The 22694-nt window shown below is 36.0% G+C and overlaps 1 protein-coding gene across 5 annotated transcripts in view; it reads left to right on the top strand.

The window, feature by feature from the left end:
• Pi3K21B (phosphatidylinositol 3-kinase regulatory subunit alpha) overlaps positions 1-22694 on the top strand; it is a 519263-nt gene that overhangs the window by 118454 nt on the left and 378115 nt on the right. For all 5 annotated transcript variants that reach the window (XM_090372927.1, XM_090372928.1, XM_090372924.1 and 2 more), the window contains exon 4: positions 7742-7789. In XM_090372927.1, coding sequence (XP_090229053.1) covers positions 7742-7789 — 48 coding nt within the window. The remainder of the gene's footprint in view (positions 1-7741; positions 7790-22694) is intronic.

Here is a 22694-nt window from a genome sequence, read left to right as displayed (position 1 = left end):
ATAAACTAATGAGACTCGTGACAGAGAAGAAAAATGCATGGGATGCATATAAATTATCAGGCGACACAGAAGCCTATGGCAGATATAAACTAGTCTGTAATCAAGTCACAAAGGAGGTTAGGCAGGCAAAGGCAGATTACAAGAAATCTTTGGCAAAGGATGCTAAGAATATAGCAAGGATTTCTTTACTTATATAAACTCTAAAAGGAAGGGATGAATCTGATTGGTTCACTTGATATCGATGGTTTGACTGTTAATGATCCTGCTCAGATAACAAACAAACTGAATGAGTATTTTGCATCTACATTCACACATCTACATTAAGGTTTGAAAATGCCAGAAGGTTATCGAATTGTAGCAGGGTGCTTAATTATTTTGTAATAACTGAGAGCAAAGTGGAGGAGAAATTGTTGAAGTCAAACATAAGAAAGGCACCTGGGGTGGATGGGATCTATTCAGTTATTAAAGGAAGTTAGCAAACCCTTAGCCATAATTATGAGAGTATCCTTGGACACCGGGGAGGTCCCCATGGATTGGAGATGTTCAAATGTATCCCCAATTCACAAAGGGGGATCAAAGGATGATACGATTAATTACAGACTAGACAGTTTAACTTCTGTTCCGGGTAAAATAATGGTGTCACTGGTTAAAGATGCATTGCAGGATCATCTAGACAAGACTGCAGCAATAATTCAGACATGGATTATTGCAGGATGCAAAAGATAATTTTAATATTATTATTATTAGCCATATGGTACGAGGAAGCCTGAGGCTTATGCTGCACCAGCCAAAAAAAAAAAAAAAAATTTCCCGAGTTACCCCTGTGTGTGTGAGAGAGAGAGAGAGAGAGAGAGAGAGAGAGAGAGAGAGAGAGAGAGAGAGAGAAGGCATCACCAAGAAAGAGAAGAACGATGATATCCAGCTTAAGTCTATTATTGGCAATTTTCTCCAAGATTTTGGCCAAGCAGCTGGTCAAAGCTATAGAGTAATAGTTCTGTGGGTCTGATTGGTCTTTTCCCTGTTTCAGGAAAGCCAGTATTATTGCGTGGTGCCATTGGTCTGGAAATGTATTCTCAAGATATATTTTATTAAACAAATCTAACAGGGCTAATTGAGATTGTTCATCTAATTGTTGTATCATTGCATAATGTATTTCAATGGGACCAACTGCACTGTGTTTCATCTGTAGTAGGGTTTGTTTTAATTCTGCTACCATGAGTGGCAAGTTGTATTGTTCATAGTGCTTGGTGGAAAATTTTAGGTTTATTTTTTCGGCCTTCTTGTAAGTTTTTCAAAGCATTTGAGTATGCGCAAATGGCAGATGTATTGGCAAAGTTTTCTCTGAGTACACTGACGATATCTGAGGTATTTGTGACTAACTGTCCTTTCCAATTTAGTAATGGCGATGAATTTATTTGAGAATTGTTTGTCATCCTTCTGATCTTCTTCCAGATAAGTATAGCAGGTGTGGAACTGGTTATAGTGGATGCAAATTTGATCCAACTCGCCTTTTTTGCTGATTTTGTGCACTCTCTTGACATTAGCTCTGGCTCTTTTGAATTGTATCAGATTGTCCGTTGTTGGATATTTACGAAAGTGATTCTAGGCTCTATTTCTCTCTTTTTTAGCTTACTGGCTCTCACTGTTTCCATGATTTTGGATATATTCTAATGTTAAAAGATGTTTCAGGTATTGTCTTTTCTGCTGCTTGAAGAATGGTATTTGTGACATAGTCCACTGCTCTTTGTACTGATTCTTGTTTAATGACGTTCCGGTCTAGTCTTGCTAATATTCTGAAGGTTTCCAGTCTGCATCATATATTTTCCCTCTAGGATGCCTGGTGGCTTGGTATAGGGTTTTCTTTGTAATTTTCAAAATTATGAGGTAGTGGTCGCTGCTCCATGAGTTCTCATGTACAATCCATTGGATCTTCGGGAACAGTATTGGGGAACAGATTGATAGATCTATTGCAGAGTTGCTTTTTGATGGTAGGTGGAAGTGTGTGTGTGTGTGTGTGTGTGTGTGTGTGTGTGTGTGTGTGTGTGTGTGTGTGTGTGTGTGTGTGTGTCATCATTCATGATCATAAGGTTGTTCTTGTTTATTATTTTCTCAATTTGTTTACCCTTCTGATCTATTTTGGGATCACCCCATAGTGGGTGATGTTACCTAAAATGCAAAATGGAGATGTTAGTTGAGCAATCAGCTCTTCGAAATCTTTCAATGGGAAATCTTGACTAGGAGGTATATATATTGATGTTATGGTAATGTTGAAGCTTATTGCTAGTCGGACTGTGACTGCTTCTATGGGTGTGTTCAACGGCATTGCTTGGGATGGCACGTGTCTGTTAACTAATATTGCAACTTCTCCTCGCATTGTTGTTGTAGCTGATATGCAGTCCTTTCTATATATTGTATAATTTTTGATTTCATTGTGATCCTGTAATTTTAAATATGTTTCCTGTAGGCAGATACTTAATGGATGATACTGGGTAATGAGGTCTATGATATCATTAATGATTGAGCAAAAACCTCGACAGTTCCACTGGATAATCATATCTGTCATTTCGGGTTAGATAGTCCCTCGGATTGTTTCCTTGGGGCTGTTTTCACTCTGTCCGCCTTGGTTTTATCTTTCTTTGGAAACTGGGGTCTTCCAGTATCCACTTCTTCTTCTTCTTCTTCTTCTTCAACAGAAAGTTCGAGTACGGGATCCTCTCTGAGGTTTATTACCTCTGTATCCATTTGTTCTGCCATTTTTATTTCTCTATTACTTTTTCTTTCTTTGGTTACTTTTCTTTTTACACTTTCTGCATTTTCCGGTGGAAAAGACAGATGTGTATTGACCACTTTTTCTTGTTGTTTTTGTGGTGGAGATGTTTTAAACAATTCGTGAGCCCATTCTGAGATTGATTCTTTTGGAGGAATTGTAACATTTGTTTGTGTTCCAACAGATATTGAATTAGGGAATCTCATTTCAGGAGTCCTTTTTGATTGTACTAATGACTTGAACATAACTTGTTTGTTTCCTGTGTTTATTGTTATTGCTTTTTTAGCTTCTTTGTATGAAACGCCATTTTCCGCTTTGTACTTTTGGATTCTTTATTCTTTCTTCCAGATTTCACACTCTCTTGAACAAGCAGAAAACCTTCTTTATAGTTTGCACATTTATGGTTGTCTGCTGTACAAGTAGAAGTGACATGCTCTTGAGAACCACAGTTTTTCACCCGTTGCCTTACCTCTACATACAGTCTGCGAGTGGCCAAACTTCTGATGATTAAAGCAGTGGAGAGGATTCGGGATGTATGGTCTAATATTGCAATGTAGATATCCAGATTTTACTGACCTGGGTGGTTTTGGTATGTTAAAAGTGAGTATCAGGTTCCTAGTGGGAGTAATTTTCCCTTCTTTTTTAATTGTTATTCTTTTTAAGGTTTATGACTCCTTGTTCCTGAAGTTCATTTTGAATTTCCTCCTCGGATACATTTAGAAGATCCCATTCCATAACGACACCTTTTGAGTTATTGTGAGGGGAAACCGTTATTGGTATTCCTGCAAAGGTTGTCATTTGTAACAATCTTTCAGAATGTTTAGAGTGGACTGTTTCTACTAAAATATCGCCTGATTTTAATCTTTTAACATTTTTTGGTGGGCCGACACAGCTCTCAAGGGTCTTTTGTATGAGAAAGGGTGACAATTGGCCTACCGATTTCTCAGTGTTTGAGTGTGTAATAAGGGAAGTTAGGGCATTTAAAGCTTTTATATCCGTTTTCAGTCTCTTTTTAGTATAAAATATTTTAGAAAATTTGAAAATTGTCTTCAATTTCCTGTCCATTATTGCTGGGGGGTTTAGTATGTGGTGGGTTGATGTGCATCGACTTCGCTTTGCTCTTCCTTTTAGCAGTGAGTACATTATGGAAATTGAATACAGGATTATTTTAAAGTAACCTGTATATATTAACATTTTTAAATCATAATATCGAGTCATAAATTGTTTCATATAATGTATTAATTGGATTAATTTGATGTGAGTGTCAGGCTGATTATGAGTTAAAATCTCTTATATTTTTCTAATTATCTAACATGTATATCACGGTTTGTAAGATGTTTGTTCAGCTATTATTATTTTTAATAAAAATTAAGTTTCCGATAGTTATAAACAATTATGTATTTTTTTTAGCTTTTGGAATGCCCCCTTTTGTAACTGGTTCTTAGTCCCATATAACATGGTTTCGCACTACATGAGATTTTATAGGAACCTAACTACTGTGTTATATGAGGGTTACCTATACTGGAAAAATTAAGGCAATTTGTACATAAAGGATGTATTATTTAAAATGTAATGAAATGACCTCCAAAAATACCCCACAGGGCCCAAAAATGAAATCTACAGAACAAAGTGCTTACTCTTAAAAGATGTTATAAGCCAAATGACTCTGATGAGTATAACGAACAACTGAACAGAGAAATAGAGTGGGCCAGAAAATCAGATTGTCTTATAATGGGAGATTTTAATTTCCCAGATATTGACTGGAACTTGTGGATTGATCACTCACACACTAGCAAGGATTTTGTGGATTTATTGGATGATTATTTTCTATAGCAGCATGTTCGAGAAGCAACTAGAGGGAATAACACTCTTGATCTGATTATCAGTAGTGATTCTTCATGCATTAAGAATCTGCAGATAAAGGAAACACTAGGTGGCACTGATCGCAGTGTACTAATATGGGATTTACTCAAAGAGGTAACTACTATCAGGGGTAAAGGGAAGGGCATTTGCTTTCATAAAGGTGACTGTGGTTGTTTGGGACAGTTTTTAAATTCTATACAGTGGGAACAACTTGTTGATGTTACCATATCATATACTTGGATTTCAGGAAAGTTTTTGACACTGTTGCGCATGGAAGGCTATTGTACAAATTGGAGCAGAATGGTATTAAGGGTAAGTTGCTACAATGGATAAAAGGATGGTTGAGTGGGAGAAGACAGTGGGGGTTAATCAGTGGGTGCTGCTCTTCGTGGACTAATATTATTTGTGGAGTCCCACAGGGTTCGGTGTTCGGTCCACTGTTGTTTTGTATATTTATCAATGATATTGATGAAAGTATATCAGACTTAGTGTCAAAGTTTGCAGATGATACAAAGGTTGGCAGGGTTGTTAATGACAGTAATAGCAGTGTGCTACTGCAACGGAATCTTGAAAATTTGGGCAGATGGGCTGAGAAGTGGCAACTGAAGTTTAACCTTGACAAATGCAAAGTATTGCATATGCATAGAAGTAACCCCAGAGAAACGTACCAACTTTGTGGTACTACACTTAAGGTGGTAGAAAATGAAAAAGACTGGGGAGTAATTGTACAGTCAGATGTGAAGTTTTCTGAGCAATGCAGACAGACTGCTAGGGTAGGTCATGGGGTTTTGTTAATGATATACAGGAATTTTGCTAGCAGGGAAAAGGAGGTGATTGTCAATCTGTATAAGGCAATGGTCAGGCCATGCCTTGAGTACTGCATACAGGTCTGGAGGCCTCATTTTAAGAAGGATGTAGATTTGCTTGAGCATGTAAGAGGATCCCTTCATTCCCCTTCAGTGAGGGGAATGAAGGGATCCTATTACCAAGAGAGGCTTAAGTTCTGCAAATTGCAGTGGCTGGAGACTAGGCTCCTGCGCAGTGATCTGATTGAGGTGTATAAAGCCTTGAATGGGTTGAGCACGCTGAATTCTGATGGGATTCTTCCACTTGTTCAGATTACGAACCTAAAGGAGCATAAATTCAAATTAAGGAAAGATAGATACAAATCACTATACCACTCTTTTACAGATTGAATTTTTGGTAAATTTAACGAAATCATTTCATTTGGAGTCGATAGTTTGAAAATGAATAGGAAAACAGCATTAAAACATTTCCCACGCTCGGTGAAATTTTCTCGCAAATTAATTTAATTGCAGTACAGTGGCTTGTTACGTAGTTCCGTGATTAACATTTTAAAAAATGATCAAGTATATTGCTTGTAATATTTTTGCTATATGCATTTATCTGAAGTCTAGTCATCACTCAGTACAGTATTAGACAATGTGCGTATGGACAGTTTACTCAAACATTGTATCGTAATTAATGCAACCAACGCAGTTACATATTTGAAGAGTTAATAATTCTGGATAAGAATGAAAAAGCAACAACGTCTGGACGCAGTATGAAGACTACAAATGTAAGAAAAAGACTGAATTTGAAAATTAAATTAGATGTTTTGAAGCGAATCGATTCCGGTCAAGCGGATGTGTGCAATAATTTAGGACTGGCAGGTTTAATTGTAAAAACAATTATAAAAAATAAAGAATTAATTTTAGCAGCGGGAAAGACAGCTGTTCCACTGTAAGCAACCAGGTTGTTGTTGTTATTTGGTTTTTAGGAGCATTAGCAACTAAGTCCATATTTCTCCAGGGATATGCGGTGATCATTCCCTGACCTTTCCGCCTCCTCCGTATTTGGTGGTGACGGGCTCAAACTCCGGTCTAATCAAGAAGCGTGTGCTATGAACTGTTGCTCCTTCCCACCTGGCTACGGAGGCGCCAAGCAACCAGGGCTAGGCCGGCTATTAGGATTGAAATGGAGAGACTTTTAACTAATTTTATTGATGATAATATCCAATGCCAGAATTCAGTTAAGTTAAATATTAAAAAGAGAGAGAGAGAGAGAGAGAGATTAGCCAAATGATGATCTGAAGAAAACTCATCTAAAAAAAAAAAAAATGTGGAACCATTTAAAACTAGTAGGGGCTGGTTGATAGATAGCTTTAAAATCCAGGGAGAAGCTGTAGGTGCAGATCAAGGAGCCGAAACTTTAAAAAAACAACTTGTAAATTATTGAAGAGGTGTATTATGTGTTATACTTCTCAGCAAGTTTTTAACATAGATGAAGCAGGACTTTTTTGGAAACAAATGCTTAAAAGAAGTTTCATATTGAAAGAAGAAAAAAACATGCCAGATTTCAAGCGGCAAAGGATCGGTTGATTTTATTGTTGGGTGGTAATGCTGCGGGGGATTTAAAATTAAAACCCCTTTTTAGTTTACCAGGAAGAGGGCCAAAGTACAACCCAAAATCAACACATTTTTCATGATTAAATTCGTCAATTAAAATCAATTTAGATCAATTAAATTCATGATTTTAATTGGAAATTTAAGTTTAATTTTGATATGCAAGTAGTTACCACATAATTATATACGTATGTAATGCAGAATATTTTATATGTACAAATATTTGAATATTAAATATTTTGACTGACATTTGTGCATCTTTTCACAGCCGTTTATTATTGATTAGGAAACATCCTATGGCACCGACCACAACTCACAAATACATATGTTACCTTATGGGAAAGTGGCACTCGCTTAGTGCGGATTTACTTAACACTGGAACGAATTAGCAGCGTTAAGTGGGGGTCACCTGTAATGAACAACTGTAGTGTGCAACAAACCAGCATTTCATCATGGAGAATTTTAACTTTCAGATATTGATTTTGAACTTATGGTTCTAACTCAATAGTAGAACATTTCTAGATTTGCTACATGACTGCTTTGTGCACCAACTGACTTATAGTTAATGAGTACATTATTTAAATAAATAAAATAACAAAAGCATGTACATTTCAGCACTTTTTTTGAATTTTGCATGTTTAGGATACTGTATGATTTAAGAGCAATTGACCTAGAAATCTGTATTAATCTTCAGTATTTTCCTTAGGCAAAGATTATATATGGGGAACTGGTCAAGTTGGAATGAAATGTGAAGGTAAGTCTTATTTCACCTTTCTTTTGTCAAAAAAAAAAGTACTGTTTTTTCCTCAGATGTATGATTTGAAGGATTGATTTATAATTTGTGGATAGTCCACAGTCTTTTGTGACTAACAATTTTCCTGAAAGGGGAGAAATACTGTTTGGTTTGTATGCTCTATAAAATTATGTTTGTTCTATAATAAAGATGTCATTGTTTTGTGGGATTTATAGTAAATGTTTATTCCTCTTGTTTAGTAATGGACAAAGTTCTTAATGGAGGAGTCTAGAAATAGTAGTACGCTGAAGTTAGCATTAGCAAAGGTTCATGATGCAAGAAAGCAAGCTTATTTAGCATCAGCCAAAAACCCATATTTCACCCATCCACTCGTTCCAAATGTATGTCAACGTTATGCCTTGAATCTATTTAAGCTATCAACGTCTACATCGACAGATGGAAGTTTGTTCCAGCAATCAACCACCCACTGGCTAAAGGCAAACTTCTGCACATCTATCCAGAACAGTCTTTCCTCAATTTGAATTTATGCCTTCTCAGGCGATTATTCTGAGCAAGAGGAAGAATCCCATCAGCATTGAGCATGCTCAAACCATTCAAGGCTTTATACACCTCAATCAGATCACCTCGCACGTGCCTAGTCTCCAGACACTGTAATTTGTAAAACTTAAGCCTTTCTTCGTAAGCAACCCTTTGTTCCATTCACTAATCTTGTTGCCCTTCTCTGTACTCGTTCCAACAGCTCTACATCCTTTTTAAAATGAGGCCTCCAGACCTGTATACAATACTCAAGGTATGGTCTGACCATTGCCTTATACAAGGGGATAATCACCTCCTTATCCCTGCTAGAAAAATTCCTGCATATCATTGACAAGACACCATGAGGTACTCTTGCAGACCGTCTGCACTGCTCAGAAAACTTCATATCTGCCTGCACAATTACCCACAGGTCATTTTCATTCTCTACCACTGTCAGTGTGGTACCACAGAGTTGATACGTTGCTCTGGGAGTACTTTACATTTGTCAATGTTAAACTTCATTTGCCACCTCTCAGCCCATCTGCTCAACTTTCCTAGATCCTGTTGCAGCAGTGTACTGTCATTTGTGTCATTAACAACCCTGCCAACCTTCGTATCTCCTGCAAACTTGGACATTAAGCCTGATATACCATCATCAGTATCATTTATAAATACAGAAAACAATGAACCCAAAACTGAACCCTGAGGGTCTCCACTAATAACATTAGTCTATGAAGAGCAGTGTCCATTGATTACCACTCTCTGTCTTCTCCCACTCAACCATCCCTTTATCCATAGTAGCAATTTGCCTCCAGTGCCACACTGCTCCAATTTGTGCAGCAGTCTTCCATGTGCAACAGTATCGAAGGCTTTTCTAAGTTGTGACTAATTTGGGCAAGTCCTGAAATAGAAGAAAGTAATTAGTGCCAGATTAAAATTTTTAGGCATTTGGACCAACCAATATGTTAGGCACCATTTGCCTTTATATATATATATATATGTGTGTGTGTGTGTGTGTGTGTGTGTGTGTGTGTGTGTGTGTGTGTGGACTAAAAAGAAAAACAAGCTTAGCTACTTCTTTTTTTTTAACTTCAGTGTGCTAATGGAATGTTGCAAAAAAAAAAAAACACCCTTTGAAACCTCCTGATTAATAATAAACTGATATTCATTATTTGCAAAAATCATAATAGGGTACAGAGCATTAGTGAGTAACACAGCAATACATGCAATACAATTTTTATCAGCTGAAATTAAGGAATGAAAGAAGCTAAGCAGAAATTTCCATTTTCTAAGATCTGCATAAAATGGGAAAACCAAACCTACATCTGTTATAACTTTTATTTAAAATTAATAAAAACATTTAAATAGATTAATTATAGGAATTTTGAGAATCTAATGGTATTTGACTGCGTGAGAAAAATCAATTATGCCCTTTCCATTGGTTTCCTACTTCTGTGGTGGGCTGCAATTAATTTTAGAAATATTTTCTTTAATGCTAATGTTACACAATCAGCCAGTTGCTTCATGGTTTTCATAAGCTTGTCATCATAACATCTCTCAAATAATTTTAAATTAAAAGTCATTGAAAATATTTTGTTATTAAAATGGCTTTTGAATTTGTTGAGAGTAAGAAAGGAAAGCGAAAGATACATTTCAATGGATATTTATATTTCAACAATAAAGACACTGAAAATAAAATTTATTGGACATGCAAAAATTATCAGAAACTCAAATGTAGAGTGGAATTTATAACCGAATGAAGTAAAATTATTAAAATCTCTGGAGATCATTGCCATTGTGGAGATGCTGCTAAAGTTGAAATGGCTTCTTTTACTAAGAAAGTATGTGATGGTGCAGTAAATTCACATCCACCTCATTATATTATCTTCCATCCCTTGTTGTGGAAATTGATAGGCTAAATAAATTTAAGGCTCAGCTGGACAGGTATTTATAAGGAACGGAGGGTTGAAGTGGAAGTTTTTTTTTTTCTTTTGGCTGATGCTGCATAAGCTTGCTTTCTTGCATCATATGCCTATGCTAATGCTAATCTCAGAGCAATCAATTAGAATTAGTAAATTGACTGCCGTTAGTTTACCAAGTGTATGAAATTTGGAAAGAAGAAGAATAAGAAATATTTGTGTGAAGAAGACTGCTGTACCAAATGGCAAATGTGCCTGTGAAATGAGAGGATATAGTGTTTCATGAGATTTATAAATGAATGGCAACTGGTAAAAATTTGTTACTATTTGACTCTGGTCCTGCAGTTGATCATATTTTAATATTTTCAAGACAACAGAGCCTTCAATTATTAGCACAATCCCAGCACTGGTATGCAGATGTTACATTTAAAACTATTCCTCCCTGTTTTTTTTCTCAGATATGCACATTTCATGGTTTAAGAAATAACGATATTATTCTTTCATTATTTGAGTTATTACCCAACAAATCTGAAAACCCATGTTCGGATGTTACAAAAATTAAGAAAATTAATTCCTTCTGCATCACCAGAAATAATGACTGATTTTGAGACAGGATTTATAAATGCTGTAAAAATTTAATTGCAAATGGTAAGACATCAAGGTTGATATACTGATGCTAATTTTGCATTACATCTTAAAATGTTACCAGCTCTAGCTTTCATACTTCCAATATATGTTGAAAATGCCTTTGAAATATTGTGTGATAGCAATGTATCACCACCAGTGAGTGTGAAGAATATTTATATAATTATTATAGTTTTCAATAAACTTTGTTTTTGTCATCTCAGTCAATTGTGCATAACAGGCTTTGCAGTAAAAATAAATGTTATTACTTACATATGGGCCTTCCTTGCAGCCTGTCTGCAATCTAAAAATATTTCTTGACTGAATTCCTAAGAGTATGAAAGAATTGCTTTATGCATGGTTACTGCACATACATCATTTCTACTACCAAGGTATGAATGCATCATTTAATTATATATCATATTATGAACACCTTCTCAACGAGTGACCGAGGTATTGCACTGCTTTGAATAAGTAATGCTTCGCCAGTGGAGAAGGCTAATGTTACTTATTCTCGGCTGATACCACCACCACCACCACCTAGACTGCACCGTTTCAAAGCTTGTTGGTTTAGTCATCGGTGGGTGGGCACCCTGTTGTTGCAATAGTGACAGCCCAGTTATGAAGTATAACTCCACAATATGAGAGAAGCTTGATGGTGTACATGGTTTAATCTAAAAATATTTCTTGGCTAAATGCCTCAGAAAATGAAAGGGTTGGTTTATGCATTCTTATTGCACATACATCATTTCTGCTATCAAGGTAGTATGAATGTATCGTTTAATTATATCTCATATTGTGACATTGAGTGACCGTGGTATTGTACTGCTTTGAATAAGTAATGCTTCACCAATGAAGAAGACTAATGTTACTTATTCTTGGCAGATACCATTACCATCAAGCATCTCTCATATTATGGAGTTATACTTCATAACTGGGTTGTCACTATTGCAACAACCAAGTACATAACCACTCACCAATGAGTAACGGTGCTGTCTGGATGGTGGTATCTGCCAAGAATGAATAACACTAGTCTTCTCCAATGCTGAAGTATTACTTATTCAAAGCATTGAAACACCTCAACCACTCTTTGTGAAGCTATTCACAATGATGCATTCATATACTACCTTGGTAGTAGAAATGATGTATGTGCAGTAATCATGCATAAATCAACTCTTTCATACTCTTAGGCATTTAGCCAAGAAATATTTTTAGATCAAACTACACACACCACAAGCATCTCTCATATTGTGCAGTTATGCTTCATAACTGGGTTATGAAGTATAACCCAGTCACTATTGCAACAACAGGGTACCTGCCCACCCACCGATGAGTAAGCCAACAAGCTTTGAAATGGTGCCATCTGGGTGGTGGTATCTGCCATGAATAAGTAACATTAATCTTCTCCACTGGTGAAGCATTACTCATTCAAAGCAGTGCAATACAGTAAGTCCCCGACTTATTGTAGGCCTGAGTTATGTAACTTCGGATTTACGCAAATTTTTTTTGCTCAAAAAAAAAAAAATTAAAAATAAAATAGAAAATAAGCAATCAATAATGACGAACATGGCATGCACAAATTGCACAAGTGAGATACGGAGTAACAAGTTTATGAAGCTTAAAAAATAGGAATGAAGAGAAGATTCTGAAAATTTGTTTTTTTATGCGACTGAAGATTTCAGTGAAGAGGGCACACATTTCACCATAATAACGTAAAAACCCACAGAATTCCAGCTATCAGTATTATCGCAAATGCAACAAACCCAATAAAAAAGCCCAGTAAACCGCAAACTTCAAATTATTTTTATTGTTTTATGATAGTGACCTCCAGAAATGTGCTTTAGTAAAATGTGGGCTCGAGTGAGGTGATAATGGTGTTTCTGCCTTAACTCCATGGCCGGCGAATGGTGCAGCTGCACAGGTGTCAAAATTTATGGGTGCAAAATGGCCATAAATTCACTGATTTGCTGTGAACCTCAAGTCGTGATATGAAGTCGATCTTATGTTTCGATTCAAGCAATTCGGAAGAGTTCGCATTTCAGTTATCAATAGTTACTTATGCTGTCCTATTTTTGAATCTTTGAGTATTTACTAGTTACTTATAAGTATCTGTTGGGGTTTATATTGAATAATTATGCTATGTTTTATTTGTTGATACGATTTATAATATATATAATTTAATATGCAATTACTGATTTGATAACTGATGTGTAAATATATAATTTATATATGGAATTACTGATTTGTAAATATATGATTTGCATAATGTGTATATAATATTTTGGGACGAGACTGTGTTCAGTTATGTAACCCACTCCCTTAGTATCTCGTACTCTGCTATGTAATTAGCACCGTCCTGGCACTTAGCTGTACTGGGATGATTCATTTTGTGGAATAAACAGATGATAATAATAATAATAAATAACATAATTATATTGCAAAATGTGGTTAATTTATTTATTTCCTAAATAATATATTTGATTTTATCCTTCAGGGGCTCTCATACATTGTTTCTCTTTTAAAATAAAAAAGTAAATATTTTTCAGTTAATAGTAAAAATATAATGCATAAACTTAATAGGAAGTTGGAGAGGGCATACCAAAAAATATCGCACAGGGTGCTTATAGACATGGGGCTGATTCTGTTTAATCCTGTGAAGTTCCTAACAGAAAATTTTATTTTGACTGTTATCGTGGAGCCAACTAAGGGCATAAGCGACAGCGGTACTAGAAATTTACTAAGAAAAGGAAAGCGATAGACTTGGATATGAAAATTAAAATAATAAGGATGCATGAAATGATTAACAAGATTTGTCAGGGTCAACAGTAAACACGATAATAAAGGACAAAGACAGAATATGAGAAGCAGTGAAAGGTTGGAATCAATGAAATCAGCCCTAATAGCCAAGGCTGCGAAATACATATCCGTTTTTACAGTACAATAACATGCATTTTTTTCTTCCTTTTATGTTTTCTTTTCTTATGTGCCACTCTGGCTACTTCACTGCTCTCCCCAGATAAAGTTTTTAATTGAACTAATTAAAAATATATAACTATATATATATATATATAACACAACTAATATATAGAGAGTATATAACTAATTAATTGAAAAATATAAAATATATAACTATTTTTCTTCATTCATCTGAGGATATTATGTGGTTTTTATAATTTTGGGATACAGGGATATAGTAACAATATTTTATTAGTCATTCCCCGAGTTACGTAAAACTTGGCTTACGTAAGAAGTCCTGGAATGTATCTCTTACCTATGTCAGGGACTTACTATATCTTGGCCACTCGTGAAGGTATTCTCAATATGAGGTATAATTAAACGATGCATTCATATTACTATCTTGGTAGTAGAAATGATGTATGTGCAGTAACCATGCATAAATCAACTCTTTCTGTCCACAATACTCGTCCCTTTCTTTCACTACTAACTTTAGTTCAACTCCAAGCCCCTTTCTTTCACTACTGACTTTAGTTAAACTTCACCAAGTGTATAAATTAATTTGGAATTACTGTTCCCCAGGTGTAAGACCTTGCACTTGCTGGATTAAAGCATAGCTGCCACTTTTCTACCATCCCTGAAGCTATCTAGGTCACTCTGAAGAATCAGCCCTAATAGCCAAGGCTGCGAAATACATATCCGTTTTTACAGTACAATAACATGCATTTTTTTCTTCCTTTTATGTTTTCTTTTCTTATGTGCCACTCTGGCTACTTCACTGCTCTCCCCAGATAAAGGGAAGAGCAGTGAAGATTCACCCTAATCTGATGAATAACCATTTATCACAACCCTCTGCCTCCTGCCCTGAAGCCTCCTGCTGTCCATCTAAGGATTTTCCCTGTGCCAACCTGTTCCAGCTTATGAAGTAACTGCTCATGTGGGACTGGGTCAAATGTTTTTCTGAAATCCAAATACAAAATGTCAAAAGTATTCCCTAACGGCTCACAAGTGACCTTGTCAAAAGAGCCAACCAGATTTGTTAAACATGATTTTCTCTTTACAAAAACATGCTGCGTATCCTTCAGAATTCCATTTCTATCCAAATGATCCTGAATTCCACCCTTGATCATAGCCTCCATAATTTTCCCTACTGCTGAAGTTAGACTGACTGGTCGGTAATTTCCCATTACACTCTTAGAATCTCCCTTATGTATTAGAGATACATTGGCACTTTTCCAGTCCAATAGAATCTACTCCTGAGTGATTCTCTTATAATTAGCCTCATTGGTTCAATGAACTCACTTGTCACCTCCCTTATAATTATAGGGAATATGCCAGTGGTGCGCAAACTGTGGAGCGTGACTCCCAGAGGGGTCACAGAAATTTTTAAATACATTTATTTTTTGTGTACATAAAAGCTAAAACCCTGTTGTTAAAATTACTTTTTCAATACTGTAGGTGTAGAGACCTTGCTATTTGAACTAAGTCTGAGATAGGAATGAACCCTACTGCCCACCCTGTTGGGAATATGCCTTAATTTGCTCACTGGCTATGGACACACAAAAAGCAGTTTACTAGCTTTTTGTTGACTAACAGTTGAATAGCATACTGACTTCTCAGTATGTATTAATATGTACTTCTCATTACTAATCAAATGCTAAATAGCACTGAGAAATACTACTCAATTAATCCCTTACAGTAATCCCTTTAGCTTTTAATTCATGCTTCCTACAGCACAAATTCTCAAATTGCATGTACTGTATTGCCTAAAGGCCAGAGGTACAAATGTGCGGTATCAGTAAATATACATACCAAGTGTGTTGCACACAGGTGCGGCGCAAGGGTTTTTAGCGCCCCTAGGTAGAAATGTATTTGCTGCCCTTGAGATACTTTTATTACATATTATTATAATAAAAATTTTGAATTTCAGTGCCCCTATATCCTGCTTACCTGGCTTACCGTGTTCCGCTGGCCCTGGTTGCACGCAAGCTTCATTCTGTTTCGTAATTCGGTGCATTCTCCTTGCTACAATAAAAATTATTTCAATTATGCATGGAGAAAAGTGCAGCAACGATTTAAAAACCATTCCTCTGTCCAGAGACAGTGTTGTGAGGCATATTACAGTTATCGGACAATATAAAATTCAATTTATTAAATCGATTGAGAGAAAGTCTAATTTTTGCAATACAGTTAGATGAATCCACAGATATTTCAAATGTTGCTCAACTTATTGTATATGTGATATACTGCTATGAGGGGGATATTTGAGGATTTTCTATTTTGCAAAGCTTTTGAAGGAAGAACGATGGGCTAGAAGTTTTTTGATGTTATAAATATTTTCTTTCAAACAAATAATATTACATGGAACAACTGTGTTGTGATTTGTATCGATGGCTGCATTAACTGGAGAAAATAAAGGTTTAAAAGGCAAAGTAAAGGAAATTGCTCCAAATATAGTTTTTAATCATTGCATTGTATATAGGGAAGCATTAGTAGCGAAAGAAAGAAAGAAATGCAAACTGATTTGCACAAAGTTTTGAAAGATGCAGTAAGTGTGATCAACTTTATTGAAAGTAGAAGCTTAAACAGCAGACTTTTTGCTATACTTTGTAATGAAATGAGATCGGCTTATGAAACGTTTCTTTTATATACAAAAGTGAGGTGGTTGTCCAGTGGTAAAGTGTTGTGACGTCTTTTTGACCTCAAACATGAAGTTTTATTGTTTTTATCAGATACAGATCAGAACCTTGCTCAGTTGTTTACAATTAACATACGGCTTGGAAAACAGCTACCTTGTTGATATATTTGAAAAACTTAATGATTTAAATTTAAGTCTTCAAGGATATGGAACAAATATATTAATACTCAGAAGCTTTCAAAAATAAACTTAACCTTTGGAAAATTGAATTTGAGCGTAATAATACTGAAATGTTCCCATGTTTTACTGATTTTGTTAATAGCAATAATATTGACATTTTACAATTTAGGGGTGTCATTGCCACCCACCTAACAATGCTAATTAAGAATTTTCCCAAACAATTATGGTACCTCCAGAAAAAAATGTTGTATTGGAATCGTGATCCCTTTGCTTTTGAAATTTCTTTATGTTCCAAAATTACTATTGAGCAAAAAGGAAGATCTTATTGACCTGTCGTCTGACGAAGCATTACATGCTCGTTTCAAGACTACTTGTAAAAAATTTTGGATTTCTCTTCGAGATGAGTATCCGGAATTATCGAAAATGGTGATACAAAGATAGCAATTTCAAATATTGCGTCCAAATATGGACGAAATATTATTGGTTATCCAGGCTCATCCTTCTCATTAATTGTTTTGTTTTGCAATTTTTCATTTTTTATTGTTTTGTAATCTTAATTGAAGAATAATTTGATTTGTTGTTTATGCTGTATTCAGTAAAAATATGGAACAATTATTTTAATGTGTAAATTAAAAAGGAAACAGTTTTTTTATTCCTTTGTCAGTACTCAAATTAAATTTTTTTGTACATAATTTATAAAATGCTATTTTTATTCTCAAAAAATGTTGTCATCCTCCCTCAGGGTTTACATTGAGGGGTTGCATCAATTTTATATTTAATAAAGGGGATCACAAGCGAAATAAGTTTGTGTGCTACTGGTATATGTCATCAACCTCGGGAGCTTTACTGGCCTGTAAACTCAAAAGTTTTTCATTAAATAATCACATGAAATTTCAGTATCATTAATTACATATTTTTCAACTTCACTCCCATAATTTCTTATTTATCAGAAGTGTTTTTCTTCTCTAAATATCGATGCAAAGTAACTGTTGAGTTCATATGCAACATCACCTGGGGTATCAAATACTATTCCATGTCTATTACATAAGGGTCCGAACTGGTTTGTTCTTTTCTTCTTTGCATTTATATATGCCAAGAATTCCTTATCCCCACTCTTCACTGTTTTTGCCAGCTATTTCTCATCTGCCTTTGCCAGCCAAACCTCTTCTGTGGCATTATTACAAATCAATTTGTAGCTGTTATAAGCTTCGGTACTTTTTATTGCTCTATAAATTTTCCATGCCGTCTTTTTCTGCTCAAGTAATCTGGCAACTTCAGTATTTATCCAACTTGGAATGATCCTCATGGAGTATTTTTTAATGGTATATATGCATTCAAGGCTTCTCTGATTAATGTTTTAAAAGTATACCATAATTCAATTATCTGCTCTCTGTGAGATATCTACCCAGTTAATAGAGGCCATGTCTCACCTTTAGCCACCTTAATTTCCTTTCCTGAAATTATAACCCGTTCCTTTGCCTTTAACTATTGCTACCTCTCCCTTCATCGTCCATTGTAGAACTCCGTGATCACTTCCTGCTACTGGTTCCTGTACTGTCAGTCCTATTATGTCATCTGGTTTGTGGGCAGTGATCAGGTATAGAATATTCTTTTCCCTAGTACTTTCCATGACATGTTAGTAAAAATAATCTAGTTGATTTAAAAATTTAGTCCCCTCCATGGAGTTTCCCTCCCATTTGCTCCAGTTAATTAGAGGCAAATTAAAATCACCCATAATAAGACATTCACACTTACTTGTCCATTCCATTTGAATGTAGAGGCTCTCATCATAATCTTCACATTCACCTGGCCTGTAGATTACTCTCACACCTTTGCTTCCATACTATCTCACACCATACAGATTCAGTAGTATCATGCGAAACATCTGAATCCGGGAAAGCTTTCATCATGCTGAGGCTGCTTTTGATAAGAAGCATTACCCCACCATCCCTTCTGTCTGTCCTATACTTCCTAAATACATTATACATATCATACTGAAACTCCTCATCCCCTATTTCCAGGTGGCACTACGTTTCTGAAAGCCCTATTATGCCAGCATTACTTGTCCTAACCAGCAGTTTGAATTTACTCATTTTATTGACGATATTACTGTGTAAACAATTAAAAGTTACTGTTCTTGTACAGTTAACTACCCTGACATACCTCTTGAAGTTATTTAAGCTTGCTTCCCTGTCATTGGTTATCCACTCATTTGAAATGTTTCTCCCCTCAGAACATCTTGTTAATGTCATCAAAGTTTCTTGCGATGACCGACTAACTGGTTAAAATAAATCTATTAAAATAAAAATGATACATACATAAGATAAAACAGAAATAAAATAAGATAAAAGTGTTAAAATACGATAAGATCAAAGTGTTAAAATACAATAAGATAAAAGAGTTAAAATATAATATATAATAAAAGCGATCATGCCCAGCTGACTTGTGCTGTTGTAACCATCAGTATATACTGAAGTACACCATTTACAGACTAGCTGATGAAGAGGCACTTCGCATCGAAAGGTATTGTGTATTTTAACGCTTTTATTATATTATATTTCTGTTTTATGTTATGTATATATCATTTTTATTTTAATAAATTTATTTTAACCAGTTAGTCGGTTGTCGCAAGAAACTTTGATGATATAATGTGCAACCCGACGCACAAGGCCTGTTTTCTAATCTTGTTAATGTGATCTGTTGTAGTTACAAACCAGAACTCCTGAGGTATGTGCAAGTGTTACTTTGACCAATATTATCACATAAATGCATATTTATATTACCTCTGCCCTCCCAAACTACCAACTCCCCTGAACCTTTAAGGTATCCTTAGTAAAACTGGCAAAAACCCTTGCATCACCTTTGTATGAATGTATCCCGTCTCTACAAAATGGATTTTTCTATCTATCAGTGTGGGCCAAGGTAATAAAAAATTTCCCCCAAAAGCCTTGCAGAGTCCTTCAAGTCTTGAGTTAATCCACAAGGCTTTCAGCATACAATCCCTCCCTTTGTGCCTGGGCAGAATTGCAGACACATACATTCCGACGTAACCCATGGCATTTCCATTTCTTCATCATGGTCCTATATTTGTCTAACAAATATAAGAACATGCAGCAGGATCACCCAAAACGGTGAAGCAACTCCAGTCAAAACTGTTGATAATAAACCACTTAACCCAATGATTCAGAACTATCCTGCTTAAGTTGAATTGCATTCCAATTCACCCACATATTACACTGATCTGCTCCCAGTTAGTTATAAGTGAGTGATAATACTAAACCTGTTGGAAAAAGAAATAGTCTAGCAATTGCTTAAGCACAAAGTAAATACAAGAAAGACGAATTAAGATCTGAAAAGATGCTGACCTTGTTCCTCTCTGTACTCCAATCATGCTGACTTTGATTAAAGGGAAAAAAAAAAAAAAACACTTCCCATTTCACTCATTCATTCGCTCCAAAAGTTTGCCCAGTTCTTCCTTGAATTTACCCAAGCTGTCAACCTCCACAACAACAGACAGAGGCCTGTTGCAGCAATCAACCACCCACTGACTAAAGGCAAACCTTTGCCCATCTACTATACAATTGATCCTCCTCAATTTGAATTTATGACCCCTAAGGTGCATAATCTGAGCAACAGGAAGAACCTCATCAGCATTGAGCATACTCAAACCATTCAAGGCATTACACACCTCAGTCAGATCATCTCTCTGAAGTGCCTAGTCTCCAGATGCTGCAATTTGCAGAACTTGAGCCTTTTTTGGCAAGAGCAACCCTTTGTTCCCCTCACCAATCTCATTACCCTTCTCTGTATTCATCTGAGCAGCTCTACATAGTTCCTAAAATGATACCTCCAGACCTATATGCAGTACTCAAGGTGTGGCTTGACCATTGCCTTATACAAAGGGATAATCACTTCCTCATCCCTGCTAGAAAAATTCCTGTATATCATTGACAAGACACCATGATCTACTCTTGCAGATTGTCTGCACTGTTCAGAAAACTTCATATCTGACTGCACAATTACCATCAGGTCTTTTTCATTGTCCACTTACCTGACTATGGTTCCACACAGTTGGTACGTTACTCTGGGGTTACTGCTACCCATATGCATTATTTTGCATTTGTCAAACTTCAGTTGCCACTTCTCAGCTCATCTGCCCAAATTTTCTAGATCATGTTGCAGTAGCAAACTGTTATTACTGTCATTAACAACCCTACCACCCTTCATATCATCTGCAAACTCGGTCATTTAGCTTGATATACCTTTATCAATAACATTGATAAATATAGAAACAACAATGGACCGAACCTTTGGTGACTCCACTAATAACATTAGCCCACAAAGCACAGTGTCCATTAATTATCACTCTCTGTCTTTTAGTCAACCATCCCTTTATCCACAACAGCAACTTGCCCTCAATGCCATACTGCTCAAGTTTGTACAGTAGTCTTCTATGTGCAGCATTATCAAAAGTTTTCCTGAAATCCAAATATGTGATATCAGAGTTATTTTTACATTCAGTTCCTTTGTGACCACATCATAGTATCCAGTGAAATTGGTCAGACAAGAATTCCTCTTAACAAACTCATGCTGCATCTGAACGATGCAGCATGAATAACTGGAGTCTTGTCTAGATGATTCTGCAATGCTTCTTTAACCAGTGACTCCATTATTTTCCCAGGGAACAAAAGTTAAAATAACAGGCACTGTAATTATTCGTGTCACTCTCTAATCCCACTTTGAATTGGGGGATCAAATGGTGACACATATGCACATCTCCATCCATGGTGACCTCACTTGAGTCCAAGAAGCTCTCATAATTGTATCTAAGGGTTTGCTTATTTCCTTTGCTGCCTCCTTCAATATAATTGAATAGATCCTGTCCGCCCAGGTTCCTTTCTTATATTTAATTTCAACAATTTCTGCTCCAATTTGCTCTCAGTTATTAAAAAATCATTTAGTTCCCTCCCAGAGATTAATAAACCTCTGGCATTCCCCTCCCTAAGTAACTCTTCATGTGTGAATGTAGATGCAAAATACTCATTCAGTTTGTCAGCTAGTTCAATTATATTCATTCGGTTTGTCACGTGAGCAGCAGCATCATCGGCTGTCGAACCATCAGTATCAAGTGGACCAATCTGATTCATCCCCTTCCTTCTAGAGTTTATAGAAGTAAAGAAATCTTTCCTGTTCTTCTTTGCACCCTTTTCCAAAGATTTCTCGTAATCTGCCATCGCTTGCCTAACCTCCTTTGTGACTTGATTACTGACTGACTTATATCTACCATAAGCTTCTGTGTTACCTGATAATTTATATGCATCCCATCATTAAGTAAATCCTACATCAGTACACTGTGATCGCTGCCACCTAGTGGTTCTTTTAGCTGCATATTCTTAATGCATGAATAATAACTGCTGATAATCAGATCAAGAGTATTATTCCCTCTGGATAACTCCCATATATGCTGCAGTAGAAAACAATCATCCAGTAAATTCACAGAAGTCTTGCTAGTGTGCGAGTGACCAAACCACAAGTTCCAGTAAATATATGGGAAGTTAAAATCCTACCATTAGAAGACATTCTGATTTATTTGCTCACTCTATTTCTCTGTACAATTGTTTGTTGTACTCGTCAGAGTCATTAGTCATGTAACACACTGCTACCCTCATTTTTGCTTTCCCAGTACTTGTGTTACACCAAAATGGCTCAACATTGCGCTGTCGATCCATGTCAACTGGATGCACTGCCTTAAAATTTGTTTCTTAACTAACAGCATGATCCCTCCTCCCCCTTCTACCCTGTCTATCCTTCCTGTACACATTGTACTCCCCAAATACCAATTCTTATATCTGTGTGGCAACACGTCTCTGATATACCAACAATATCTGCTTTTGATGTCTTGACCAGCACTTCAAATTCATTGAATTTATTTACTATGCTCCTGGCATTGCTGTACATGCAAGTATACATACACCTATTCTTATTCTTAGTTACCGTAACACAACTCACGTATTTACTTGTTCCATGATACCTCCCAGGAGTGCTTGAAATTCTCAGCACCTTGCTTTCCAGG

The sequence above is a fragment of the Mastigoproctus giganteus genome, chromosome 4 (genome assembly GCF_048544385.1).
Source record: "Mastigoproctus giganteus isolate SK-2022 chromosome 4, ASM4854438v1, whole genome shotgun sequence".
NCBI classification, from domain to species: Eukaryota; Metazoa; Arthropoda; class Arachnida; order Uropygi; family Thelyphonidae; genus Mastigoproctus; species Mastigoproctus giganteus.
Note: the sequence above shows the minus strand (reverse complement) of the source record. Positions and strands in the feature narration are given on the sequence as shown.